Source organism: Suncus etruscus, chromosome 16, assembly GCF_024139225.1.
Source record: "Suncus etruscus isolate mSunEtr1 chromosome 16, mSunEtr1.pri.cur, whole genome shotgun sequence".
NCBI lineage: Eukaryota > Metazoa > Chordata > Mammalia > Eulipotyphla > Soricidae > Suncus > Suncus etruscus.
In genome coordinates this window covers 6,700,827-6,724,601 of record NC_064863.1, presented here as the reverse complement: position 1 = coordinate 6,724,601, position 23,775 = coordinate 6,700,827, and the positions used below count along the sequence as shown (strand labels likewise).

Sequence of the window (23,775 nt, the reverse complement as noted above, 5' to 3'; positions counted from 1 at the left end):
ATCCCCATCCCTAGGTTTCCCCCTACCCTCCTTCTCACCCACCCCCAGCAACTGCAGCGAATAATCTCTTCTGAGCCCTCAGCAGGCCTGACTTCCTCAAACCAAAGTCCTGGACCCCCGCCAAAATCTTTTCTGCCAGGTTTTTGTTCTCAGTAGTCCCAAAGCCCCTTCTGCCAGGGCCTTCTCTGTGAGGAAGCTGCCTGGTCACAGTAAGACAGTGCAAGACCCCCAAGTGTGTTACTTCAACCTTTCTATTTCTGATGGGGCTCCAGCCTCCCCCTTGGCACAGGTGGAGGGTAAAGGGAGCAGGTACATGCCCTTAAGACCTTGTTTTTTTTTTTGGGGGGGGGGAGCAGGGCCATACCAGTTAAGAATACAGTGGGGAGCTGCCAGGTGTGTCCTTAAAACTCCCTTTTGAGTCCCAGGTGCATGCCCTTAACCCAGGAGCTTAGACCTTGGGGGGATAAGGAAACGGAGGGGCAAGTGTGCCGGCTTCGAGTGCCTAGACAGGTCCATCAGAGATCGAGGTTTACAGTTCAGAGAACAGACTAGTCTGGAGATGAGCCAAGGGAAAAAAGTTAAAGCGAAAATGTGGGGGGCAAAAGTGCGAGGCCATAAGGACATGGGCATCCATTCCCAAGAGGCCGGGTGGGACACCCTGAAGCGTATGCAAGGAGACAAATTATGAACGGGCTCAGAACTGTCCCCCACTTTAGGGCTTCCTGGCTTGGGGGGATGCGAGCGCCCAACCAACCTCTGGAACTGGCAGCTTCCTCCCCTACCCCCAAATTTCATCAGAAAAGGGTCTTCCCCGTCTCCCCTCGACCCAAAGTCGCTTCCTATGGTCCTCAAAAAGCCACACAGCCTTCATTTTAGGGGGAAGATTATTCACATTATTCCCCCCACATGCGTGCAATTCCTTCCTTAAATGATTTTTTCTAAAATCTCCATTCCAACCAAACCCGCCCCCAATCACTTCCAGGCACCCCACCAATCTCTCTGCAGGGCTTCCTAAAATTCCAACAAGAAAGATCACATGAAAGATCCCCCCCCCAAAAAAAAAAAACAGCCACTCTCAAGCTCTCCGTTGCCCCCCAAAAACCACCACCACCAACCCAGTTTCCAGCCAGAGCAACTTCCCTGAAGTCAACTTGGGAGGTTTGGAAGGCAGAAGAAACATCAAGCACCCCCTCAAAACGTGTGCAAGTCACCCCAGAATTCTGGGGGGGAATGTCTAACCACCAGATAAGCCCAAAAAATTAAAAATATTAAACTTTCCCAAAGATAGAATCAGAATCTGCCCCCATCACAATCCTTTCTCTTCATTTTTTTTCCTTCCCCTTTTTCCTCTCCCCTCAAATCTTTTTTCTTCTCCAAGTTTCCTTAAGATCCAAGAAAGCCCAAGGCCTCCCTGAGGCCTCCCCTCCCGCCTTGGCTTCCACGACAACTCTGACGCTCGCGACGGCGCGCGCGGCCTTTTATGAAAAATCCGGTGGTGTCGTCATTTCCGGTCACGGCATTTCCCGCGTAGGAGGCGTGGCCCGCGGGGTGGGTGGGGCCAGGGAGCGCGCAGGCGCGCTGGGAGCCGAGCCGAGCATTTGACTATATTTGGTCAAAGCTGGGGGGCGAGGTGCGTGCGGGGCCGCGCTTCCGGCTCGGGCGCGTCAGTCGCGCCAGCGCGCGGAGCTGGGCGGAGCCCTTCGCTGCGCCTCCTCCGCTCCGTCTCTCCCCGGCTCCCGGAGGCTCGGGCTGGGCTGGGCTTTGCACGCACCGATCGGAGGCTCTCTGGGGAAGGAAGCAGCGGGGCGACGATGCCGTACGAGATCAGTGAGTGCATCGCGACATTCCAGGCGGGGAGGTGGACTGGGGGTGGGATGGGGGGGATGGCCGAACCGCCCGGGCATCCCCCAGGGTGCTTGGGAGGTGTTGGGAATCAAAATGCATGGCGGGGATTTGGATCCCGAGCCTCTAGGGGTGCGGGCCGGCATGCATTCCACCCCCCCAGGGCCTGCACCAAGTTGGTGCTGCAATGCCAGGAGGATCACCCCCTACCCCCCACCCAACACCCCAAGATCTGGGCCTCTGCAAGTGGCTCCCAGGCTCCCCCCTCTTCACCTCCCCATTCCCAAGTGGAGGCCCAAGCAACAGGTGATCAGCAGGGACTTGGATCCCCCACCCCGGGTGTCTTGGTTCTGGCCCCCCACCTCCAGCTGCTCCTTGCCAACCCTGGCCCCTCCTGGGGGGCGTGTGTCTCCGCAGAGAAAGTGTTCGCCAGCCTCCCCCAGGTGGAGAGGGGTGTCTCCAAGATCCTCGGCGGCGACCCCAAGGGCAACAATTTTCTCTACACCAATGGAAAGTGCGTCATCCTGAGGAACATCGACGTGAGTATTCTTGCCTGCTTCCCTCTGTTCCCCCCTGTGGGCCCCAGCTTCTTCCTCTTCCTCCTCCTGCACCCCACTAGGAAGCCACGCCTACCGCCATTAGGCCCAGCCCAGCCCAACCCAACCCAACCCAACCCAACCCAGCCCGGCCCAGTCTGGCTCAGCCTAAGCAAGGACCACACCTAAGCAAGCAAAGGCACCCCGCCATTCCAGGAGGACTCTGTCCACTTCCTGTAGGCCCTGGGGTTTTTTTTGGGGGGTGACCACTAGAGGGTCTGGATGGGTCAGATCCTGTTATCTGCTGCCCTGATCTTGGGGAGGGCACAAGGTGGGGTTCCCACTGCTCCAGGAAGCTCAGACCTCTTGTCTCCCCAACACACCCCATCCCACTTAGCTATTTGAGGGTTAATAATTAACAGACCCCCAGGGCCCTGGTCCACACTCAGTCTCCATGTTGACAACTAGGACTAGCATCCACTTCTGGGAATGGGGTGGGGGCCCACTGATAGGCTGCCTGATCCTGGGAGGCGCCTCACTCTTCCCCACCACCCCCTCTCCAGCCCTGGTGGAATCGGGATGGAGATAGCAGCAGGCACTTGGGGTCCAGCCAGGTGGAGATTGTGGGGGTGCCCAAGGCCCTGTCGGAAGTCAGCATCCTCCCATCTGTTGCTACTCCCCTGCCCATGGCCTCTAGGAGACATGGGAAGGGATGAGCTTTTTGCACCTGGTTTCTCAGCCATGAGAAGCTGGGGCACCCCATTTCCCCCTCCCAGGTAGTCGGTCCCTGTTCCTCCCTTTAGTGTTTTCTGCCTTGTCCCCATCCACACCCTTTGAAAGTGGGGTGTTTGGAATATGCTGGAAGGAATCAACTCACCTCTACTGGATCCCTATTGGCTCCATGGAGTCGGTCCTAGTGATCCCCAGTGGTCTCGGGGTACTAATGTGGCCCAAAGATGCTCACAGCATCTAGCAGTTAAAGCACTCGAGTCATCTTGAGTGTACACAGTAGTCAGGTGTCCGTCCGATCAGCAGGCTGCATCTCTGCCAAGCAGCCTGGCCCAAGCACTTTCTGGTGAGTGGATCGTTTTAAAGGGAGGTCTGGCCCCTTCAGTGGAGGGGAGCTTCAACCCAACCTGTCCCTGAACCTGTCCCTCCCTCAGTGCTCTGCATTCCCCACTGGCTCTCCACTGCTGGGGTGCTCCTGTCTCCCACTACCTGTTCTTAGGTTCTCCGCATGACATTCCTGCTCTGTTCAGGCCACATTGGGCTCTGTTATATGGGTGGTCCGTGGACACTCATGGGAGGGGGAACTGGTTTGGATTAGGGGTGCAGGAAGAAGGAAAGGTATAAGATTGAGACGGGAAATGGAAAGGCAACGAAATGGCCCCCAGATAGCCTGGGGCCACGACTCACACTTGGCATCTCATGCTCAGGTTCCCCTGTCCCCACAAAGACAAGGCCCACCTGGAACCTGCACTTGCACCCCACTTTTGTCGTCGCCCCCCCCCCCAGCATATTCTGCAGCAAATCCAGACTCTTCAGGTTTCTCCCAAACGAAGCACATTTTTATTCTTTGTCTGTTTCTGACTTCATGCTCACCCCCTTCCCTTTCACCTGGACCATGACCAAAACAGGCTAGTCAGTCACCCACCTGTCCCTGCCTCTGCTCTGCTTTGGAAAGTTCCAGTAAATAGGAGCACTGGGGCTTCTTGGCTGTCTAGCCTCCTGCCATCTTTCTGCCAGGTTGAGCAACTCTGTCCTCAGCAGTCACCTCTCAGCCCCTTACCTTGTCTGCCCCACTTGGAATGTTCCATGTGTCTGACAAAAACAAGTGGGCCTTGCGTGATTTTTGACTTGTGTGCCCTGTGGCCTCCTAAGTAACTGCATGACTTGGTTATTCACCCACCTTCTGTGTGTGCAGATGGTACTGGTTGCAGGGCGTCTCCTTATGGCCCCCTATCTGCCCACCAGCACTCAGCGAGGGTCTAGCCAGCAGCTAGCAGACTTGGGCACTGGGGTTCCAGCATTGCTCTTCTTAGATGTGCCCTTCCCTGCAGGGTGAGCATCAGGCAGGCAATGGGGAAGATCAGCTCGGCCTCCATTGCTTCACCCCAACAGGACCCCACACTAGGCTGCCTGGGGTGCTCGAGAAGTTGGTGCTTGTGCATTCTGTATACACTTGCTCTGGCTCCCATGCAGAGAGGAAGTTCCTTTGCAGGGACTCTCAAAGAGCCTGGAGGTCCCCCTTGGGCCCCCCTTGCCTCCCCATCCTTCAAGCAAAGTGCAGGGGTGCGGCGCCCCTAGAAGGGCCATGCCAGGTGCCTACCCCAGCCTGCAGGGCTCCGGGTCTCCCATGCCAAAGTGTGCATGTCATGAGTATAGGCCCCATGACAAAGTGTGTGAGTGATGGGAATGTGGCCCCGGAATCTGCAGGGGTTGGGCCCGATGCAGTTACCCCATTTCAGGACATGAGGACCACCTAGTCTCGGGTTAGGGATGCTGACCACGAGGACCGACCTCGTCCGCCCTCGTCCTTTACCTGCTCCTGTCTGCCCCTCCCTCGGATCCAGCACAGCTGCACCCTGGGTGGCTGGAGAACATTGGGATTCCCCCCCCCCACCCAGGAGAAGCAATTGGCAGGTCCTAGGCAGATGATTGCTATGGGGCAGGAACAGCCGACATCTTAGTGACTCTAAGCCCCAGCCCCTTCTCAGTGAGGCCAGTTAGAGTTTGGAGCCAGCCCACTACTGGGGGAGTTCCTGAGCTGCTGGGAGGCGATGCCCATGCCTGTCTCCGGGCACAGCTGGTCCTTGGCGCTTGATGCCCCTCTGCCCTTCCCGCAGTGCCCTTCCCTGAGGGCTAGCTGGCATTGCCAGCTGCTGTGGTCCAGGGAGTTGCCTGGCAACCTAGATCTGGCCTGAGAGCTGTCTAGACCCTGGTCTGGTACTTTCTGAGAATGGCTCAAGCCACTAACCGAGCTGTGCCAAGAAACAGTGGCACCATTGGATTGGGTTTTGCAGGATACCTAAGAGTTCTCTAGAAGGAGCTTGAGACAGATGGGGATGAAATGGGGGTGGGGGTCACGTAGAGGCTTCTGTGGTGGGATTGGGGGTACTTCCCTCGCCCTGCCGTGGAAGAGGGTTGGAAGAAAGGTAGCATCTTCTCTGAGCTTGGGTTATTGCGCCTCCCTGGAGAAGAGCCGCCCAATCCTGTTCCTTGGCTGCTGCTGCTCCCCACCCCTGGGGTCTTTGGGGGTAACTGGAATGCTGGAGCTAGAAGTGCCCCTGTGTTTCCTTCAGGCACTTGCTGGGCCCTTGGACTAGACCTGAAGCTCGGGGTCCACCGCTCATAGTTTCCATACCCAGCACTCTGCGCTTCTCCCGCCTCCCCCAGCCCTTTCTTTGGTAATTGTTTTGACTGTTTTGAGGCCACACCAGGTGATGCTCAGGGTTTCCTACTGGCTCTGCTCAGGAATCACTCCTGGGGGTTTGGAGGACCAGGTGGGATGCCGGGGATGGGGCCTAGATCACGATCACCTGTGTGAGGGCAAACACCCTTCCTTCTGGGCTATGGCTGGCACTCGGCCTTCCCTTTCTTCAACTTAACTCTCTGCCACCACATACTTCCTCCTCCACCCACTAGCTTGAGTTCTTGAGCACCTCTGAGCAGCCCATCCCGGGTCAACGGCTGTGCTGGATACCTCTGCAGTGTATCTGACCTCTGAGCGGAGGACAGGGACCAGGTGAAGGAGCACATTCCCCAGATGAATTAAGGAGCATTTTCCCCAGCCCATACCCAGGGCCCAGTTTCCTGTTCCACCCGCTTCTACGCTGCTTCGCTGGGCTGCCTCGGGCTTGCCCCCTGCTCCGCTCCATGCTGGGGACCGGTGGGTACAGAGGGCAGACCCTGTGTCTCGGTGTGGGGACAAGGCATGAGGAGACTAGGGGAGACATGGATGACCTGGATGAGCCCCGTGAAAATGTGGGGGGTCAGGATAGAGGCTTCCTCGCAGCCATGTATGTGGAATTGCATAGAGCTGTGGCTCATGGAGCACTCATGGGTGGGGGGGCGGTGGAGATGAAGGCAACTGAGCCTGGATTTATTCCCAGAAGACAGTTGAAGAACTCGCTGGTGCATTCCACAGTGGAGGGGTGCGCTGTGGTCTGCACGTGGGGAACCATTGTTGGCTCCTCGGCCGTGTTGGTGCTGAGGTTGGTCCTTGCCACCGGACCAGCGGCCTCTGATCTTTGCCAGGGAAGGGAGAGCAGACACAGGCGGGGCTCCAGCCCTGGCCAGCCAGCACTGTTGGCTGCTCACTTCGTCCATTCTTAATAATCTGGGCTAGGCAAGAGTGCAAGGGGTGGCCTGACTTCATGGAGAAAGCCTATACCGCAGGGTTTTAGGGTGGGCTGGTAACTCCAGTTGCCAGTTGTCAGGGTAGACTCCAAACATGGTGGGTAGGATGGTTCTTTGGGATCGAACCCCTCAAGATGTGTCTCTGGCCCAAACCTGAAGGTGGTTAGAGTGAACTTTGGTCGTGTGTCATGCACCCACACTTGTACTAACAGGTATATGGGACAGGCAGCAAAGACATTAAAGTCATCCCCAAGTCCCACCCTAGAAGTTGGACAGAGAGGGATACTTTGGCGGGTATGGGGTGTCTTTTCTCCCTTTTTCCCCTGACTGCTCAGAGATCACTCATTCTGTTCTGTCCCTGGTCCCGACTCCCGGAAGTTTTCCTGCTGGATAATTCGTGTCTTCTGGGGAGCATGGGGCCTTGCCCACTGTCCGTGTGTGTGTACCTGGGGAGAATGGTTGGTGGGCGGCCCAGGTTCCCCGTGATCATTCCGGGTCTCCCTCCTCAGAACCCGTCCGTGGCCGACATCTACACGGAGCACGCCCACCAGGTGGTAGTGGCCAAGTACGCACCCAGCGGCTTCTACATCGCCTCTGGAGGTATGTGAGCAACCTTTGGGTCCTCCCCAGCACTGTCCAGGTGGGTCTCAGGTCAGGGGGCAAGGGACGAGGTGGCCTGCCCCACAACTTGGTGGTGCATCCAAAGCTGCAGTGGCACCGGGGTGTATGTGGGCCTGTGATGACGGCTCATTGTGTGGTTGTGTGCATTATGTCGCCTGTAGCTTCCTTTTTTCTGTCCAGCCCAGCACAGATCTTATAGATGCCCTATTTCGTGTGTATTCAGGCCTTTGTTCTCTCCAGCCTAGCACTTTGTGCGGCTTCAGATCTTTGGGGTATTCCATCGGCACCTCTACCAAAAGGCACAGGCTTCAAACTCCACATGGGAGAAAGGGGCGCCCTATCTGTCTGTCCTGGCATAGACCCTCAGGCGTCCGAAGATGAACAGGGAACTTGGGCCTCAACAGCCCCCTGGAAGAGGGATAAAAATGAAAGAGCCAGGGCCAGAGCAATGGTACAGCAGGGAGGGCATTTGCCTTGCATGCAGCCAATCCGGGTACTTGACGCCATGTCTGAGGAAAGCGGGTTATGGGCAGGACTGCTGCCCCCCACCTCTGGGCTGGCGGGCAGGCCCGTGAATCTTCCTGTGGAGAGGCCCAAGCTAGACATTGCGACTGTGTGTGCTCTGCTCTCAGTGAGTTCTGGGGTGGGGCGGGGTACAAGATTTCCTGTCCTTTGGGTCTGTCATCCTAACTGGCTCCTTCTGCCAAGCATTGTTCTCAGACCCGAAACTCCCCATCATTGCCCCACCCACCCCCACAGAGCTCCCTGAGCATGGACATGGGCTCCCTTGTGCCACTTGCTGCCCAGTGCACCAGATATTGCTTGTCTGAGCAGGGCCAAGGGCCCAAGAGGATCTGCCCACACAGGGTCTGAGGGGGTGGGGGCATACCTTCTCCATCCCTTGTAGTAGTAATGCTGCAGGTGGAGTGTTTTCAGCCCTTGGAATCTGGTTCTCGCAGCCAGGGACTGCGGTGGTCAAAGGTATTGGAGCCGCCTGCCTGGTGTTTGGTGAGGGGGTCAGATCCGAGCAGCGGCCTCGTAGCTCCAAGGCCTCACCCAGGGATGCAGCACTCTCGGGACTTCCTGTAATTGGGGCCTGAATCTGCTCGGGGCTACACCTGCTTGTCACCTGGTTTGGGATGCTTTGGGCACAGAGGTAGAGCCTGGGGGTTGGGGCACAGGGTACTGTGCTGTGGAATGCAAGTGCTTGGCTTGGTCTGAGCCCAGCAGATGACATCTCCTGCGCGCGCGCGCGCGCGCGCGCGCACACACACACACACACACACACACACACACACACAGATGACATCTCCGCGCGCACACACACACACACACACACACACACGCGCGCGTTTCTTTGTTCATGTGTTCACTCAGTTTGGCCTGAGTAGGTGGGTGTATGCATGCTTAGTTTGGCCTGCGCCTAGCACATGGGATCACCTGCCTGGGTGTATGTTCACTGCTGCCCTCTGGCCACGTACCAGTCTGTTCTGGGGCTGCCTGTCAGGGAAGTAGGCAGGGCTGGTGTGAGTGCCCAGACTCAGTTTCCCTTCTGAAAAGCACTCATATATCCTGGTTCCTCCACCAGGGTCCCTGGCAGGGCCTCGGATTCCTTCCTCAGGCCCTCACCCTGCCCCCCAGACAAGGATCCTGAATCTCTTCTCCCTGGAAAAAGCCACAGCTATGTTTGGGTCCCAGGAATGCCTTCTGCCTTCCCTGCTGAGAGCCCCTTCCCCCCTCACCTGACACGGCCCCTTAACTGCCAGAGCCCGCCTTGCTAAAGGCCAAGCAGGCATGACTCTGACCAGGAAGGTTTTTCTGGAGAATGGGTTTAAAAGAGGAACAGTCAGGGTAAGGAATCCAGGGGCCTTCCAGCCAACCCCTAGGTAGAGAGAATACGGGAGAGAGGGAGGAAGGGAGGTTAGGACCAAGGCGAGGGGTCCGTTAGAGAGAGGACCAGAGGAGAGGGAAAAGCAGGAGGAGCTACAGGGTAGAAGAAACAGCAAGTCCTGCCAGCAGTCTTTCCAGCAAAGCCTTCTGGGAAATGCAGCCAGCACCCCCACACTGGGTTGTTTTTTTTTATACATCCTCCCCCACCCCACAACTGCCTCTAATGACAGTAATCAGGGGGTTCCTTCTAACTGATGTCTCCGCCCTTAAAGGGACAGACCCTTTCCCTCCTCCTGCCCCAGGAGCTCAGTGCCAGCCTGTGTGCTAGGTGACCTCACGCGCCTTGTGCTGCTTCTCAAGCAGAGAGGCATGGGAACGTGAGCCGGGGCTGGGCCCCACGGCTCTCCCAGAGACCGACCAGAGAGGTGGGGTCACTAGCTCAGAGTTTCCCCCAGTAGACTCCAGGGGGAGGACAGGATGGCGTCTCTGGTGTCGGGCAGGCCTCACCTCTGATTGGCAGCTGGCTAGCCGAGCAGCTAAAAGGCTTGTGCTGCTGCTATGGGCCTGGTCCCCACCTGCCACAATCCAGGCCTGGCCCCAGCCTCGCAGCCGCCCCCTATGCCCGCAGATGTCTCGGGGAAGCTGCGGATCTGGGATACCACGCAGAAGGAACACCTCCTGAAGTACGAGTACCAGCCCTTTGCCGGCAAGATCAAGGACATTGCGTGGACGGAAGACAGCAAGAGGATTGCTGTGGTCGGAGAAGGCCGGGAGAAGTGAGTGCCTTGGCCGCTAGCTTCCCCCTGACCCCCTGTCCTGCAGAGGGCCTCAAGAGGGGTCATGGCCTTCAGTCCCACCCTCCAGTGCAGGACAGTGAGTGGCCCCTGAGGGTCAGACACTTTCTCTGGTGTCCTGGACTTCCCTTCTTGCTTGGGGTCTTTCTGTGCCCAGTTGAAGTGACTACGTGGTCCCACCTGGGTTGTCCCTGAAGCCATCCTGCTTGGGACCACAGGGGTTGTGGGTCCCTCAGTGGCTGCTGTCCTTTGGGACAGTGACCCACCAAGTCAGCTCAGCCTGGCTGCTTGCCTCATGTGTCTAGTGATGTGCTCCATTATTGCTCCTCTGGTAACGGATACTTACCAGAGGCTCCTTGTGATTCTGGGTGTTTTCTGGGTGAAGGGACCCTTCTATGCTGCTGGGATCAGCAAAAGCAGGGTGCCCCCCCCATCACCTGCAGGGGGCTTGTAGCAAGGGGCACAGGTGAATTCGACCACACGCCCTGTCTCCATCCCTGCTCCATGTTGAGCCAAAGTCCTATGCGTGTTCAGGCCACCAGTACATGCGGGGGGCCCCCACCCACAGCTGCTCTGCAGCCCTCCTGACCATGCTGCTTTCATTGGACAAGGTTTGGCGCTGTGTTTCTGTGGGACAGCGGCTCGTCTGTGGGTGAGATCACGGGCCACAACAAGGTCATCAACAGCGTAGACATCAAGCAGAGCCGGCCCTACCGCCTAGCCACTGGCAGCGACGACAACTGTGCTGCCTTCTTCGAGGGGCCCCCGTTCAAGTTCAAGTTCACCATTGGCGTGAGTGGCCTGTCCTGGGGGCAGATGCTAGGAAGGGTCTGACATATGCCACTCATACATGGCGTGTACCCCAAAAGAACAATTTGTATGGGAATACACTAGGGAGATACAGTGGTTTCCACTAGTTGGGGCCCTCACTTGACTGTACCCTTTGGCCGTGGGGATGCACTTCCGGGTGTGTCTGCAGAGAGGGCATCCTCAGTGCAGGGGAGCCTGGGTATGCCCCTTGACCCATCTGTAAGCTGTGTTTGGGTGCTCCCAATGCTCACTTCTGCCCCTGGTCCAAACCCAGAGGTGGGAGAACTTGGCCAGCATAGCAACTGGTCCTGGTGCATTCTAGCCCCTGCTGGAGGGGCCCAGACTGGTCCCCCTTACTCTGGAGGTACCCTCCCAGCCCATTCCCCAAGGGGCAGGTCTCAGACACAGTCTGGGCTAGGGTAAAGGGTATAGCAGGCCTGGCTAGGTGCCTGCCTCTGAGGAGATGCCTGAGAGCGGGGAGCGGGGACTGAGGTTCTGGTGGGCCCTTCCTGCAGGGTTGGGGGAACAAGGCTGGGCAAGGACAGAGAAGGGGGCCCATGATGGCAACGCTGGATGTGTCCAGCCTTGTTCCCTTCCCAGGAGGGACTATAGCTTAGTGTGCTGTTAGCTGAAGTCTGAGCTTGCCCATCACCTGACTGGAATGTTCTCTCCCTTCCCCTTCCCAACTTGTCTTTGCTCTTCACTGCTTCAGCTGTTCTCTACTCCCATCCCCCGGGAAACCAGAAGCCATTCTCAGGCTCAGAGGGATCCTGGGCAACCAGCCATGTGCTCTCCACCTCCATCCCAGATACTGCCCCTGAGCCAACCAGGGGTTACCTGGGCTTAGACTTGAAAGATGGTAGAGAAGAGCTGTGGGAGACCCAGGCCCTGGTGGACTGTGGGCGTTAAGGGGCTGTGAGAAACATCTCATTTTCGCTGGAAAAGACTCTGGGGAAAGCCCAAAGCTCGTGTGGCCACACCTGTTCTGTATGGCTTTGCCTACCCACTCAGGTGCTCTCTCAGGGACTCGGGACTGCTTCCTTGGAAGTACCTTGCAGAAAGAGGGATGGCAGATGAGGAGCCCAGCCACAGTTCTTGGTGCCCTAAGGGGCCAGGTAGAGAGTTCCAGGCAAGATCATCTGCCCACCGCCTTGTCCAGGGGCAGATGCATCTGGAGCCAGACACTAGCCCGTGTATTTGCGAACTGGGCTGCCCTAGTAGCTTGGCTGTCCGGTCTTGCACCCGGGGTACTGTGGTTGGGGGCTCATCTGTGAAAGTCGAGTGTGGAGCCCCAGTGCCATGATGCCTGTTGGCCAGAACCCCTAGTGCTTTACTATCCCCCACACTCGAGAGGTCCCTCTTCCTGCAGGTAGAGTGCTGCCCGTTAGCAGCCATGTGACTTTCCCAGATGGTGGCACCTGGGCCAGGCTTTGGGCCCTCTCTCTGGCTCGCTAGTCCCCCATTTGTGTCTCCAAGACTCCCCAGCTTGCTCTTCACACAATGGCCTGGCCTTCCCATGGCAGGGCTATTTTTAACTCACTCCCTGCTATTTCATTCTGGCTATTTCGAGAGCCTGCTGGGCCTCCTGAGAAGCTTGCCCAAGACCGGCAGCCACGGGCACAGCCGGAGGGAGAAGCCAATTGGCTGCTACTGAGGGTCATTTAATGCTTAGTAGATGGAGGCTAAAGGCCTCTCAGCAGCCATGAGTTGCTCCAGCTCCATGAGGCGAAATCAGGGTACCCCTGTCCCACTGCCAGAGCTCTGGGGGTCCTAAGGAGGTGTGCTCAGGGAGCCTCGTGTCCTCACAAGCCTCCCTTCATGGGAAGAACACATCTTGTGGCTTTGAGGGTCCTGGAAGAAACATCTAGAAGCAGAACCATCACAGAACACTAGTTTGTGGTATATGGTTGGACTCGGCTTTCTTGGGCCTGTACTGGGTCTGAGAGCCAGGATACTCTGGGATGCCTGGGTCTCATACCTTCCAGCATGTCTAAGAGCCGCTGGCCTGTCAGGAGGTTTCTGGAAACCCTACCTGAAGGGTATCCAGGCTGGCTCCATCAGCCCCCATGTATCCCCTCACTCAGCACGCTCTAGACTTCTGGGATCCAGCTCTCAGGGCAGGTCTCACTGCTGGAGCAGGTCCTGTCCCAGAGCTGAGGCCACCGGACTGTATTCTGGTAGGTCTGGGAGCAGGAGGCTGGGGTGGGGAACCTAGCAACAGGACCTAGTCCCCCTTAAGGCTGCCTCGCCATCTCTCTGAGAGCCCCATGTCTGCCTTGGCTTGAGGCACCTCATTCTTTGAAGCGGAAGCCTCATGCCCCGATCCAGAGGAACTGGGAAATGGGTGTTCCGGCACAGGAAATAATCCACACAACAGGAAAACACCACAAGCTTTCTAGTCCTACCACTAAGGCCGGCAGGCAGAATAGCCCAGTTGTGGGAAACCAGAACCTCAAGCTGCTTCTCCCTGAGAGAGCAGGTCTTTATTGGGAAGAGAAAGACACCCCCTCTGTTGGAGGACAGGAAGGGTAAAGGACAGATCCAGCAGTACTTGTAGCAAAGAATTATCCTGGGTTTTTTGGGGGGTTTTTTGGTTTTGGGATTACACCCGGCAGCACTCGGGTTACTCCTGGCTCTATGCTCACAAATCACTCCTGGCAGGCTCGAGGGGGACCATATGGGATGCAGAGATCCGAACCACCGACCTGCATGCAAGGCAAATGCCTTACCTCTATGCTATCTCTGGCCCAGAAGAATTATCCTGAATAGGATGAAAACTGGTCACTCCACCAGTTACTGCTGGGTCTGGGTTTGGGTCTATAGCTCCTTGAAGGAGGCCCCTCCCATGCTAAGGACCCCCCAAAGGGAAGGCAGGCAGAGCTGAGGCCCCATTTGAGAATGCTGGGGATGCCAGCATGGCTTGGGACTTATTCTGGGAATCGTGGCCCCCGAGTCTCACCTGCCTCCCATGTCCCCATGCTCTCGGCAGGACCACAGCCGCTTTGTCAACTGTGTGCGGTTCTCACCCGACGGGAACAGATTTGCCACAGCCAGTGCTGACGGCCAGGTGAGTGTGAGCACTGTGGGCAGACTTGGGCCATCAGCGTCTTCCTCGTCTCCTTGTACCCTCTTGGCTGGGCCTCTGGCAAAGCCCTGCAGACACATCTTCTCTCCTGTCAGGGAGTGTTGACCCCCCTCCCGACACACAGACACACACACACCATTAGCATCTTCCTCATCTCCTGGTACCCTCTTGGCTGGGCCTATGGCAAAGCCCTGCAGACACATCTCCTCTCCTGTCAGGGAGTCCTGACCCCCCCCCCTCCCGACACACACACACACTAAGAGGCAGGCGACAGACATTGGTTCTTGTAGCACAATCCCTGAGGTCACACACACACACACACACACACACACACACACACACACACACACACACACACACACACACACACACGGTATCTTTTGCCGGGCTTCAGGGTCACAGGGTGGGGTAATATGCTTGGGAAGCCCCCATGTGGGACATCATTCTCGTCCTAGTTCTAGGGTCACATGATGGGGTGTCTCTCAGGGTCACAGGGTTGAGTGACTCACTCTTGGGGATCCCTTGCGTGGCGTGCATTCAGGGTAACCCCTGCCCGTTCTTCTCTCTGAAGATCTTCATCTATGATGGGAAGACAGGGGAGAAGGTGGGTGCGCTGGGTGGCAGCAAGGCCCACGACGGCGGCATTTATGCGGTGAGTCACAGGGCTCTTGGCACCGGAGCTGGTGTGTTGTCTTGGGGGGAAGCTGGAGGTGCTGAGTTGGGTGTGCAGTGCGGTGGGTGCAAATTCTCCCCTTGGGACACCTGCATCTCCCTACTCTGACCGTGATGCTTGCCTGCGGCCCCCAGGTGAGTTGGAGCCCCGATAGCAACCAGCTGCTCTCAGCCTCTGGGGACAAGACGGCCAAGCTGTGGGACGTGGAGACTGCAGCAGCCGTGACCACCTTCACCCTGGGCTCCAATGTCCTGGACCAGCAGCTGGGCTGCCTGTGGCAGAAGGACCATCTGCTCAGCCTGTCCCTGTCCGGCTATATCAACTACCTGGACAAGAACAACCCTAGCAAGCCCCTACAGGTCATCAAGGTGAGGGGGGGTCCCATATCTGATAGGGGGGGGGACTGGAGGCTGGCCCAGGAAAGCACTCCTGAAGCTGTTGAACAGGGCTACTTTAGCCTGCCTGTGAAGAGCGGCCTGGCAGCCACTGAAATCTTATCGGCCTGGCGTCCAGAGTGTTGAGTGTTTTCTAGAAGACTCTGGCCCACCATTGTTCTGGGACCCCAGGGGGTGCCACTCAGCTCCCCACCATTTCCGCCCCCCTTTCCCCAAGGGTCACAGCAAGTCCATCCAGTGTCTGACCGTGCACAGCAACGGAGGCAAGTCCTACATCTACTCGGGGAGCCACGACGGCCACATCAATATCCTCTCATGACTGCTGCCCTGGTGCACTGCCAACAAGGCCCAAGAGTGTGTCTCCCTGCCCTGCGCACTCAGTCCCAACGCATAGCCCCCTGCTCCTCCCACACAATTCCTGGTTGGGACAGGGACACACACCCCTCTCCAGTCTAATGTCCCCAAGTCTCTCATCTAAAACAGGCTCAGGGTCCTGGTGCTTCACGGGCCTCTCTTAGGGTCAGGACCTGTTGCATTAATTATTATAGAGTCCGAGTCATGCATGGATGTATGGTGAGGCCTTTCTCAGCCTGACCTGGCGCCTGCAGCCCCTTTTGCCCACGGTTTTATGGGTTCAGGATAACAGCTAGGAAACGATACACAGCAGTCAGATGAAGTTTCAGGAGACATCAGCTTTATTCCAAGGCCCTAACCACCATGTGCATGTTTTTCATAAGACCTTTCAGCTAAGCTTTTTAAGCGCCCTCCTTCAACTGTCCTCCATCCATCTTGTTGTCTCTGCCTCTCTCTTGCTGCATCTGCCCTCCTCCCTCCCCTGCCACTCTTTTCTTTTTTTTTTTTTTTTTTTTGGTTTTTGGGCCACACCCAGCGTTGCTCAGGGGTTCTGGCTGTCTGCTCAGAAATAGCTCCTGGCAGGCACGGGGGACCCTATGGGACACCGGGATTCGAACCAACCACCTTTGGTCCTGGATCGGCTGCTTGCAAGGCAAACGCCGCTGTGCTATCTCTCCAGGCCCCCCCTGCCACTCTTAAGTACTAACCACAGACCCCTCCTAGCTGTGAGAGAGGTAACATCAACCCCCACAGTTTCCTTAACCCTCCCACATTACTGGGATGCCGAGACTGGTGAGAACGATGCCTTCACTGGGAAGGGGCACACGAATCAGGTGTCCCGGATGGCAGTGGACGAGTCGGGGCAGCTGGTCAGCTGCAGCATGGACGATACGGTTCGCTACACCAACCTGGAGCTTCGGGACTACAGGTAAGCCGGTTCCCCAAACTGGGAGGCACCCAACCCTGCGTCCTGACAGTAATCTGGACACCTGCCTAGGTGCACTCAGCCTGCCTCGGGCCTTCACAGAATTCTCACCCGCTTGGTGTTTGCCGTTTCCCAGGCCGTGGTGACATAGCCTAAAGCCAGAGGTAGTGGACACCTCTTTGGTGCCGGGTTCTGGCTGCAGGCCTGCAGTGCATCCCATGGCGGGATGGCACTTAACCCCAGTGTGGGCGGGAGTCACTGTGATGTGTAGCTGCCCCATGCTCTGACTCTCAGTAAGGCCTTTCCCACCCTCGCAGCGGACAGGGGGTCGTGAAGCTGGATGTGCAGCCCAAGTGTGTTGCTGTGGGGCCCGGAGGCTACACTGTGGTCGTGTGCATCGGCCAGGTAGGGGACCTGTGTCAGAGTGGTAGGGCTCGGGCTTCTGGGGTCTGATTCCGGAACCTCACGGCAGGGGAGGCTTCGCTGTCGCATGGGATGTGGTTGGCCCTGTCCCCACTGTCAGGTCCTGTCACGAGAAGAGAAGGAGGCACAGCAGGGAGGTAGTGGGAGTTCCCACTCATCCTCCTTGTTTTTGTTTTGTGGCCAAGCCCACTCATCCTCAATGTACTCTTGTGCCTCTTGGACTGACAGGGACAAAGTGCCCTGGACCGAGCCAGGCCTGACCACTTTCTGCAGACCTGGCTTATTGCTGGCTGGCTCTGCTCTGTACCTGGAACCTGGCCCAGTAGTTTCCTGTGGTGGTCACCTGTTCCGTGGGTGGTCAACAGGGGGCAGCAGAGGACTAAACAGCCGGAGCCCTGCCCAGGCTCTGAACCTCCATTGCTTTCTAGATCGTTCTGCTCAAGGACCAGAAGAAGTGCTTCAGTGTTGACAACCTTGACTACGAGCCTGAAGTGGTGGCCGTGCACCCCGGTGGCGACACGGTGGCAGTCGGGGGCGCAGTAAGTCCCTTCCTCGTCCAAGATCCCAGATGGGGGGGGGGGGGTGCGGTAGAGTCTCCTGGTACAGCCTGGACCCCAGATGCTAAGATGGCAAGGTCTTCGGGGACATTTGAGGGGTGGAGGAGTCCCTGGGAGCAGCCTGAGGTGCTGTGTATGCCCTGTTGACAACACCTAGTCACACTTGTTCCTGCCCACGTCAGTGTCATGGCACCCGGGGTTCATAACCTCTACCTTGTCAAGGAGGCCCCGGGCCCAGATCCTGAGCTCTTAGCTGCCACCCTGTGTTCCTCTGAAAAATTGCCCTAGAGACCCGTCCTATTCCATAGTGTGTCTACAGAGTAGGGAGCTCAGGCATGCGAGGTTTCTCAAGATCAGCCTGTGAACACCTGCCCAAGCCTTCTAGAACATGCACTGGCAAGGCCAGCTGGGGCGGGGATGGAGAGCGCCGGTGACAGCTGCCTTGTGACCCGCAGGATGGGAACGTCCGGCTCTACTCCATCCTGGGCTCCACGCTCAAGGCGGAGGACAAGCTCCTAGAAGCCAAGGGCCCCGTCACCGACCTCGCCTACTCCCACGACGGAGCCTTCCTCGCTGTGTGTGATGCCAGCAAAGTGGTCACGGTGTTCAGTGTGGCCGACGGCTACACGGTGAGTGGCCTCTGTTTCTGGTCTTCATGGAAGGAGGCCCGATGAGGACTCCTGAGCTGACTGGGAGCCCCTTCCTGGGGTCGGGACCCCCGAGCTCGGCATCGGCCACAGCGCCATCACGTGGGCTAAAGGGGTGACCTGCCAATGCCTGCTGCCCCTGACCCCCCTGCCCGTTCCTCCACTGCCCCCAGGAGAACAACGTCTTCTACGGGCACCATGCCAAGATCGTCTGCCTGGCCTGGTCCCCGGACAACGAGCACTTTGCTTCGGGTGGCATGGACATGATGGTGTACGTGTGGACTCTGAGTGACCCCGAGACCAGGGTCAAGATCCAAGGTGAGGGGCCAGAGAGAGAGCATGGAGGTAGGGTGTTTACCTTACATACAGAAGGTCAGTGGTTTGAATCCGGGCATCCCATATGGTCCCCTGAGCCTGTCCGGGGGCGATTTCTGAGCATAGAGCCAGGAGTAGCCCCTGAGCACTGACGGGTGTGACCCCAAAACAACAACAACAAAAAGATCCAAGGTGAGGGTCCAGAGTAATAGCACAGCGGTAGGGCATTTGCCTTGCACACAGCCAGCCCTGGACAGACCCCGGTTCGATTCCCAGCATCCCATGTGGTCCCCCGAGCCTGCCAGGAGCAACTTCTGAACACAAAGCCAGTAATATAGTAACCCCTGAACCCCGCCGGGTGTGACCCGCAAAAAGATCCAAGGTGACGCACTCCCCCTGTGCACGAGCATACACCATGTTCTCCAGCCAACCTGGGCATGGGGCTTAGCAGGACAGCAAGGAGTCAGTCGCCTCTTTTGGGCCTTCTGGGAGCTCTGTGAACCCCCTGTGATTGCACCCATGCTGGTCCTCAGTTCCAGAACTCGAGTGCCAAGTGTTGGGGTCAACGGGGTAATGGGCGGGGGAGTGCCCTGTGTCCTTTCTGGGGGTCACTGATGAGCAAGTTTGGCTGAGTATGCCTGAACATAGATTCTCCACATGTGAGGGGGCCCCCCAATGCCTGCCCAGACAGGGTGCAAGGAAGGGGCCCAGGCTTCATGGGAAGGATGGGGCAGATGAGCACAGTTAGGAGGGGCCCAGGCCACAGTCCCCCTTGTCACCACAGGCGAGCTCAGGTCGGAAAATTTCTGGTATGGAAGATGTTTGGGGCCCACAGTCACATGATCATGTGGCGTGTATGATGGGATAGTGTCACTTATGCCAATTGCCTGGCACCTCTGGGTGGCTGTCTCATGAGTCAAGCATGTATGAGCAGACTCTTGCCAGAGGCTCTCTCCATCCATGGGTGACTAACTTGGACATGTCTCCTTCGGGCAAAGGCTGCCCTTGCCACATCGTGGGCACTGGGGACTCTGGTAGTCACCAGGATAGCAGCTGGATCCTGGGGTGCTGCCATCGGAGGGAGAGATGGCACGGCCTAACAACCTCTCCCTCGCCTCTCCGCAGACGCCCACCGGCTCCACCACGTCAGCAGCCTGGCCTGGCTGGACGCGCACACGCTGGTGACCACGTCCCACGACGCATCTGTCAAGGAGTGGACAATCGCTTACTGAGGGCCGGTGCCCTCCAATCAGGGACCCGAAGTTACCGCTCGCCCTGCCCTGAGGGAGGGAGCGGGCGCTGTCGTCCCCCACCCCGCCTGCCCCCCGTCTCTGCAGGGGGCTCCTCTCAGCGTCCTTCTGAAAGCTTTAGACAGTGAGTTTGCACATGACAGACAACGAGCAGAGCACTTACGCAGCTCAGCTCGTGTGGGAGCCAGCCCGCGTTCGTGCGGAACATTCCAGAGGCAGCGCCTCCAGAGCACACCGTCCCGTGCCCCCCGTGGCTCCTGCCTCTGTCAAGGGAGGTTCCACCTTACTGCCCCCCAAGCCTCCTCGTGAGAAGCTTCCAGCCCCAGTGGCAGGAAGGGGAGCCCTTGGTGGCAGCCGGCACACGGGTGTGGGGCAGTGGGTTGCGCTCACACCAGCCTTGTTTCATGATCAGTGTCTGCGTGATTTTCAGGGCGGATTCGTGAGTTGTTTTATTTTACTTCTCTTGTGTCCCCTAACTGTTGCCCTCAGTCTAGCAGGCGGAGCAGGGTGGGGGCAGCCCTGTTACCCCTCCCACCCTCCTGTGTGGGTGTTCTTGTGCGTTTTTTTAACCCCCCCCTCCTGCCCCATAAGAGCAGAGATTAATTTAAAGGCAGAGATGGAGTCGCTGTAAAGTACCTGTCGATGTTTTCACTTTTCTTTTTCAGCGCAGAAAATAAAAAGCAGCAAAAAGCCCAGTGAGGGGTTTGCGTGTCTGGGGTGGGAAGGGCCGTCGCGGTCAGGATCTGTGCTTGGCCCATGTAGAGAAGGCCCCCAGTTCAAGCTGAGAGGTCAGCAAATGGCTTGTCTCTCCATGCAGGGCCCCACACACACACATCCCACTTTTCCGTGGCACTGACACCCCCTTTCTGGGCCCCTTCCTGCCTGCCTGCATCCCACCTGCGTCCCTTCTGAGGCAAGGAGGAGCTGGCACCTGGACCAGCTAGACCACTTGGCCCTTGGCTGGCCAATTGTCTGAGGGCCAGGTGAGTGCCAGATGCACAGACGACCCCCTCACAGAGAGCCCCTGAACACCACTGGTGGTTGTGGTGGTGTATCTCCAGTCAGCGGCCTGAGCAGCACTGGATCTTGGGGACCTTGCATTGAGGCCTGTCCTGAGCATTGCTTTGGAGGCTCCCCTTCCCTCCCCCCAACAAAGTATTTGCTCCTCAGTTTACAGCGTGGCTTTGGCTGACTGAGAAAGGGCATTTGATGGCTGGGGTGCAGAGTCAGCCCAGAGTGGGTTCCATTTCTCAAGTTCAGACTGCCAGGGCCCTCCATGTTCTGCGTTGGAGTTTACAGAAGTGGGGCACCATCTATAGGAATGCATTAGTCTGGGCAGGTCTCCCCACCCAGCTCCCTTTCCCTGACCTGTGCTATGATAGCAGTACTGGCAATAGAGGCCAGAAAGGCCCCTGACAGTGACCCTGTTTCCTTCCCTGTCCCTGGGCCCTGCTGATGGGTGGGACCAGAGATATGGCACAGGGTTATGGTGCTTGTCTTGCATGTGGGCCCCCCAGTCCAATCCCTGCACCACGTGGGCCCCCGAGCATTGTGGGGTACAACTCCACCCCTACTTCCAAAACAAGACAGTGGAAGCATAGGCTCCAGTCACAAACCTCTGCAAGGCTGCAAAAACCAGAGGCTAAAAAAAGGAAAGTAGAGGGAACCAGAGAGATAATACAATGGGTAAGGTAAGGTGTTTGTCTTGCACAATGCATCCTGTCCAGCATCCCATGTGGTCCCCGGGAGTGATCCCTTAGCACTGCCAGGTGTGGCCTAAAAGTGAAAATAGACTGCCTTAAGGTTCTGTGAGGGGGGGCCGGGCGGTGGCGCTAAAGGTAAGGTGCCTGCCTTGCCTGCGCTAGCCTCGGACGGACCGCGGTTCGATTCCCCCGGCGTCCCATATGGTCCCCCAAGCCAGGAGCGACTTCTGAGCGCATAGCCAGGAGTAACCCCTGAGCATTACCGGGTGTGGCCCAAAAACCAAAAAAAAAAAAAAAAAAAAGGTTCTGTGAGGGGGCAGAGCGATAGCGCAGCAATAAGATGTTTGCCTTGCACACAGCCATCCAGGACAGACCTCAGTTTGAGCCAGCAGCGATTTCTGATTGAGCGCAGAGCCAGGAGTAACCCAAGTGTCACCAGGTGTGGCCCAAAATACCAAAAACATAATAATAATAATCTGTAAGGAAGGAGGCCAGAGCATTAGCACACCAGGTAGGGTGTTTGCCTTGCACGTGGCTGACCCAGGTTCAATCCTGGTATCCCATATGGTCCCCCAAGCCTGCCAAGAGTAATTCCTGAGCTAGGAGCCAGGAGAAACCCCTGAGTACTGCCAGTTGTGGCCCCCCAAAATTTTTTCAGCATGGATGTGGACCAGAGTGATGGTACAGCAGGGAGGGCCTTGCATACAACTGACCTGGATTCAAACCCCTGATCTCATACGGTCCTGAGTACCTCCAGGAGAAAGCCTTAAATATCACTGGGAGTCCCCACCCTCCAGAAAAAGAAATGGTTGTTGGATAATGCCTGCTTATTCTGTGCAGCTGTGTGCCCAATATTTCCTTTGTTAGTGCGGTGCTAAAAGGATTCAAATGGAGATTTGTGGTAGCTGGAGGGACTGAATACATGTGGGAGTCTCCAAATAAAGACAAGACTCATCACTGAAGATAGGTAATACCTGGAAGTATGTTAACTTCACTCAGAAACAGATTTTTTTTTTCACTGTCCCCTACTTGTCTCTCCAGCCCTTTAAAGACTAGTGGTAAGATTTAATAAAATGTTTTTTAAGGGACCGAAGCAATAGCACAGCAGTAGGGCATTTGCTTTGCACATGGCTGATCCAGGACAGACCTCGGGTTGATCCCTAGCATCCCGAACCAGTATTAACCCCTGAGGTCACTGAGTGTGGCTCAAAAGCAAAAAAAATTAATATTAATTTAAAATATTAAATATTTTAAGGGGCTAGAGAAATAGCACAGCTGTAAGGCAAGTGGTCAACCCAGGAGGGACGGTGGTTTGAATCCCTGCATCCCATATGGCCCCCTGAGCCTGCCAAAAGCAATTTCTGAGCACATAGGAGTAACCAGAGCATCATGGTGTGGTCCCAAAAAATTGTTTTTTAAAAAAATAGACCTGTCCACCCTGGGCCCCCAGAGCTGTTCCTGATAAGCCAGACCAGGCTGCCAGCCTGACCCTGCTCAGCACTGCTCACTTTCAAGGCAAAATATTTGCCTCAAAGATTCCAAGCCAGTGCCTGGAATCGGCTGGCTCTCCCTGGCCTCCTCAGTGCCTGTCTTCCTCTGCCCTGCTCTTAGGAAGCTCAGGTTTCCTTAAGGGAAGAGGCCAGAAGGCACTGACTTCCTGCAGGGGCACGTCTGGTGCTGTCCACGGTGGGGTGCTGAACAAGCCCCTGCTCCTTTAAGTGCAGGCCAGCTGCCAAGGGCTCCTCAGCACTACAACAGCCCACTCTGATAGAGCCTTTTCTGGTTGTTGTGTTTTTTGTTGTTGTTGTTTTGTGTTTTTTGTTTGTTTGTTTTTGGGCCACACCCAGCGGTGCTCAGGGGTTACTCCTGGCTGTCTGCTCAGAAATAGCTCCTGGCAGACACAGGGGACCATATGGGACACCGGGATTTGAACCAACCACCTTTGGTCCTGGATCGGCTGCAAGGCAAACGCTGCTGTGCTCTCTCCCGGCCCAAAGGCATCTTTTTTTTGTTTTTTGTTTTGTTTTGTTTTGGTTTTTTGGCCACACCCGTTTGATGCTCAGGGATTACTCCTGGCTATGCGCTCAGAAATTGCCCCTGACTTGGGGGAACCATATGGGGATCGAACCGCTGCCGTCCTATGCTAGCGCTTGCAACCTTACCTCTAGCGCCACCTTCCCGGCCCTTGATAGAGCCTTTTCTATGAGCTGGGCTCCGGGGCCGGGTGTGCACTCCTATACTTTCCTAGGTGGGCAGCAAACATTCTACCGACAGATTGTGCAAATCCCAGCAAGCTCCGTGAGCACTGCAGCTAAAATTATTTGAGCACATTGGGCCCAGAGCCATAGCACAACAAACACAGAGTGGTTTCAGAGTGTGGAGCCAGGAGTAACAATTGGACACCACTGAGTGCAGCCGAAACCCAAAAAAAAATGTGTATATGAACATACAGGAAAATAGGTAAGCTGGGCCAGCAGCAGCCTTGAAGGAAAGAGGTGGGGTCCAGAGATAGCACAGCTAATCTCTGCAGAAAACCTCACTGTCACACTAGCATTTTTGAGGCTCGCTGGTGCAAGGAGCAGGATTTGATAGTGAG

General features: G+C 56.8%; 1 protein-coding gene across 3 annotated transcripts; it reads left to right on the top strand.

Moving 5' to 3' along the window:
• The first annotated feature begins 1,685 nt into the window (after nt 1–1,685).
• On the top strand, nt 1,686–20,166 carry WDR1 (WD repeat domain 1). Of its 3 annotated transcripts, none has more exons than XM_049789790.1 (15): nt 1,686–1,827; nt 2,260–2,381; nt 7,247–7,337; nt 9,877–10,024; nt 10,654–10,834; nt 13,842–13,919; nt 14,509–14,589; nt 14,745–14,978; nt 15,223–15,312; nt 16,133–16,287; nt 16,602–16,689; nt 17,136–17,246; nt 17,720–17,893; nt 18,085–18,152; nt 19,640–20,166. In XM_049789790.1, the coding sequence occupies exons 1-15, from the start codon at nt 1,812–1,814 to the stop codon at nt 19,917–19,919; spliced, it is 1,917 nt and encodes a 638-aa protein (XP_049645747.1). In that variant the 5' UTR covers nt 1,686–1,811; the 3' UTR covers nt 19,920–20,166. The 3 variants fall into 3 exon arrangements, with proteins under 3 accessions (XP_049645747.1, XP_049645748.1, XP_049645749.1); XM_049789791.1 differs by having other exon boundaries at nt 15,223–15,315; nt 16,136–16,287; XM_049789792.1 differs by having other exon boundaries at nt 18,085–18,229; nt 19,352–19,759.
• The last annotated feature ends 3,609 nt before the right edge of the window (nt 20,167–23,775 follow it).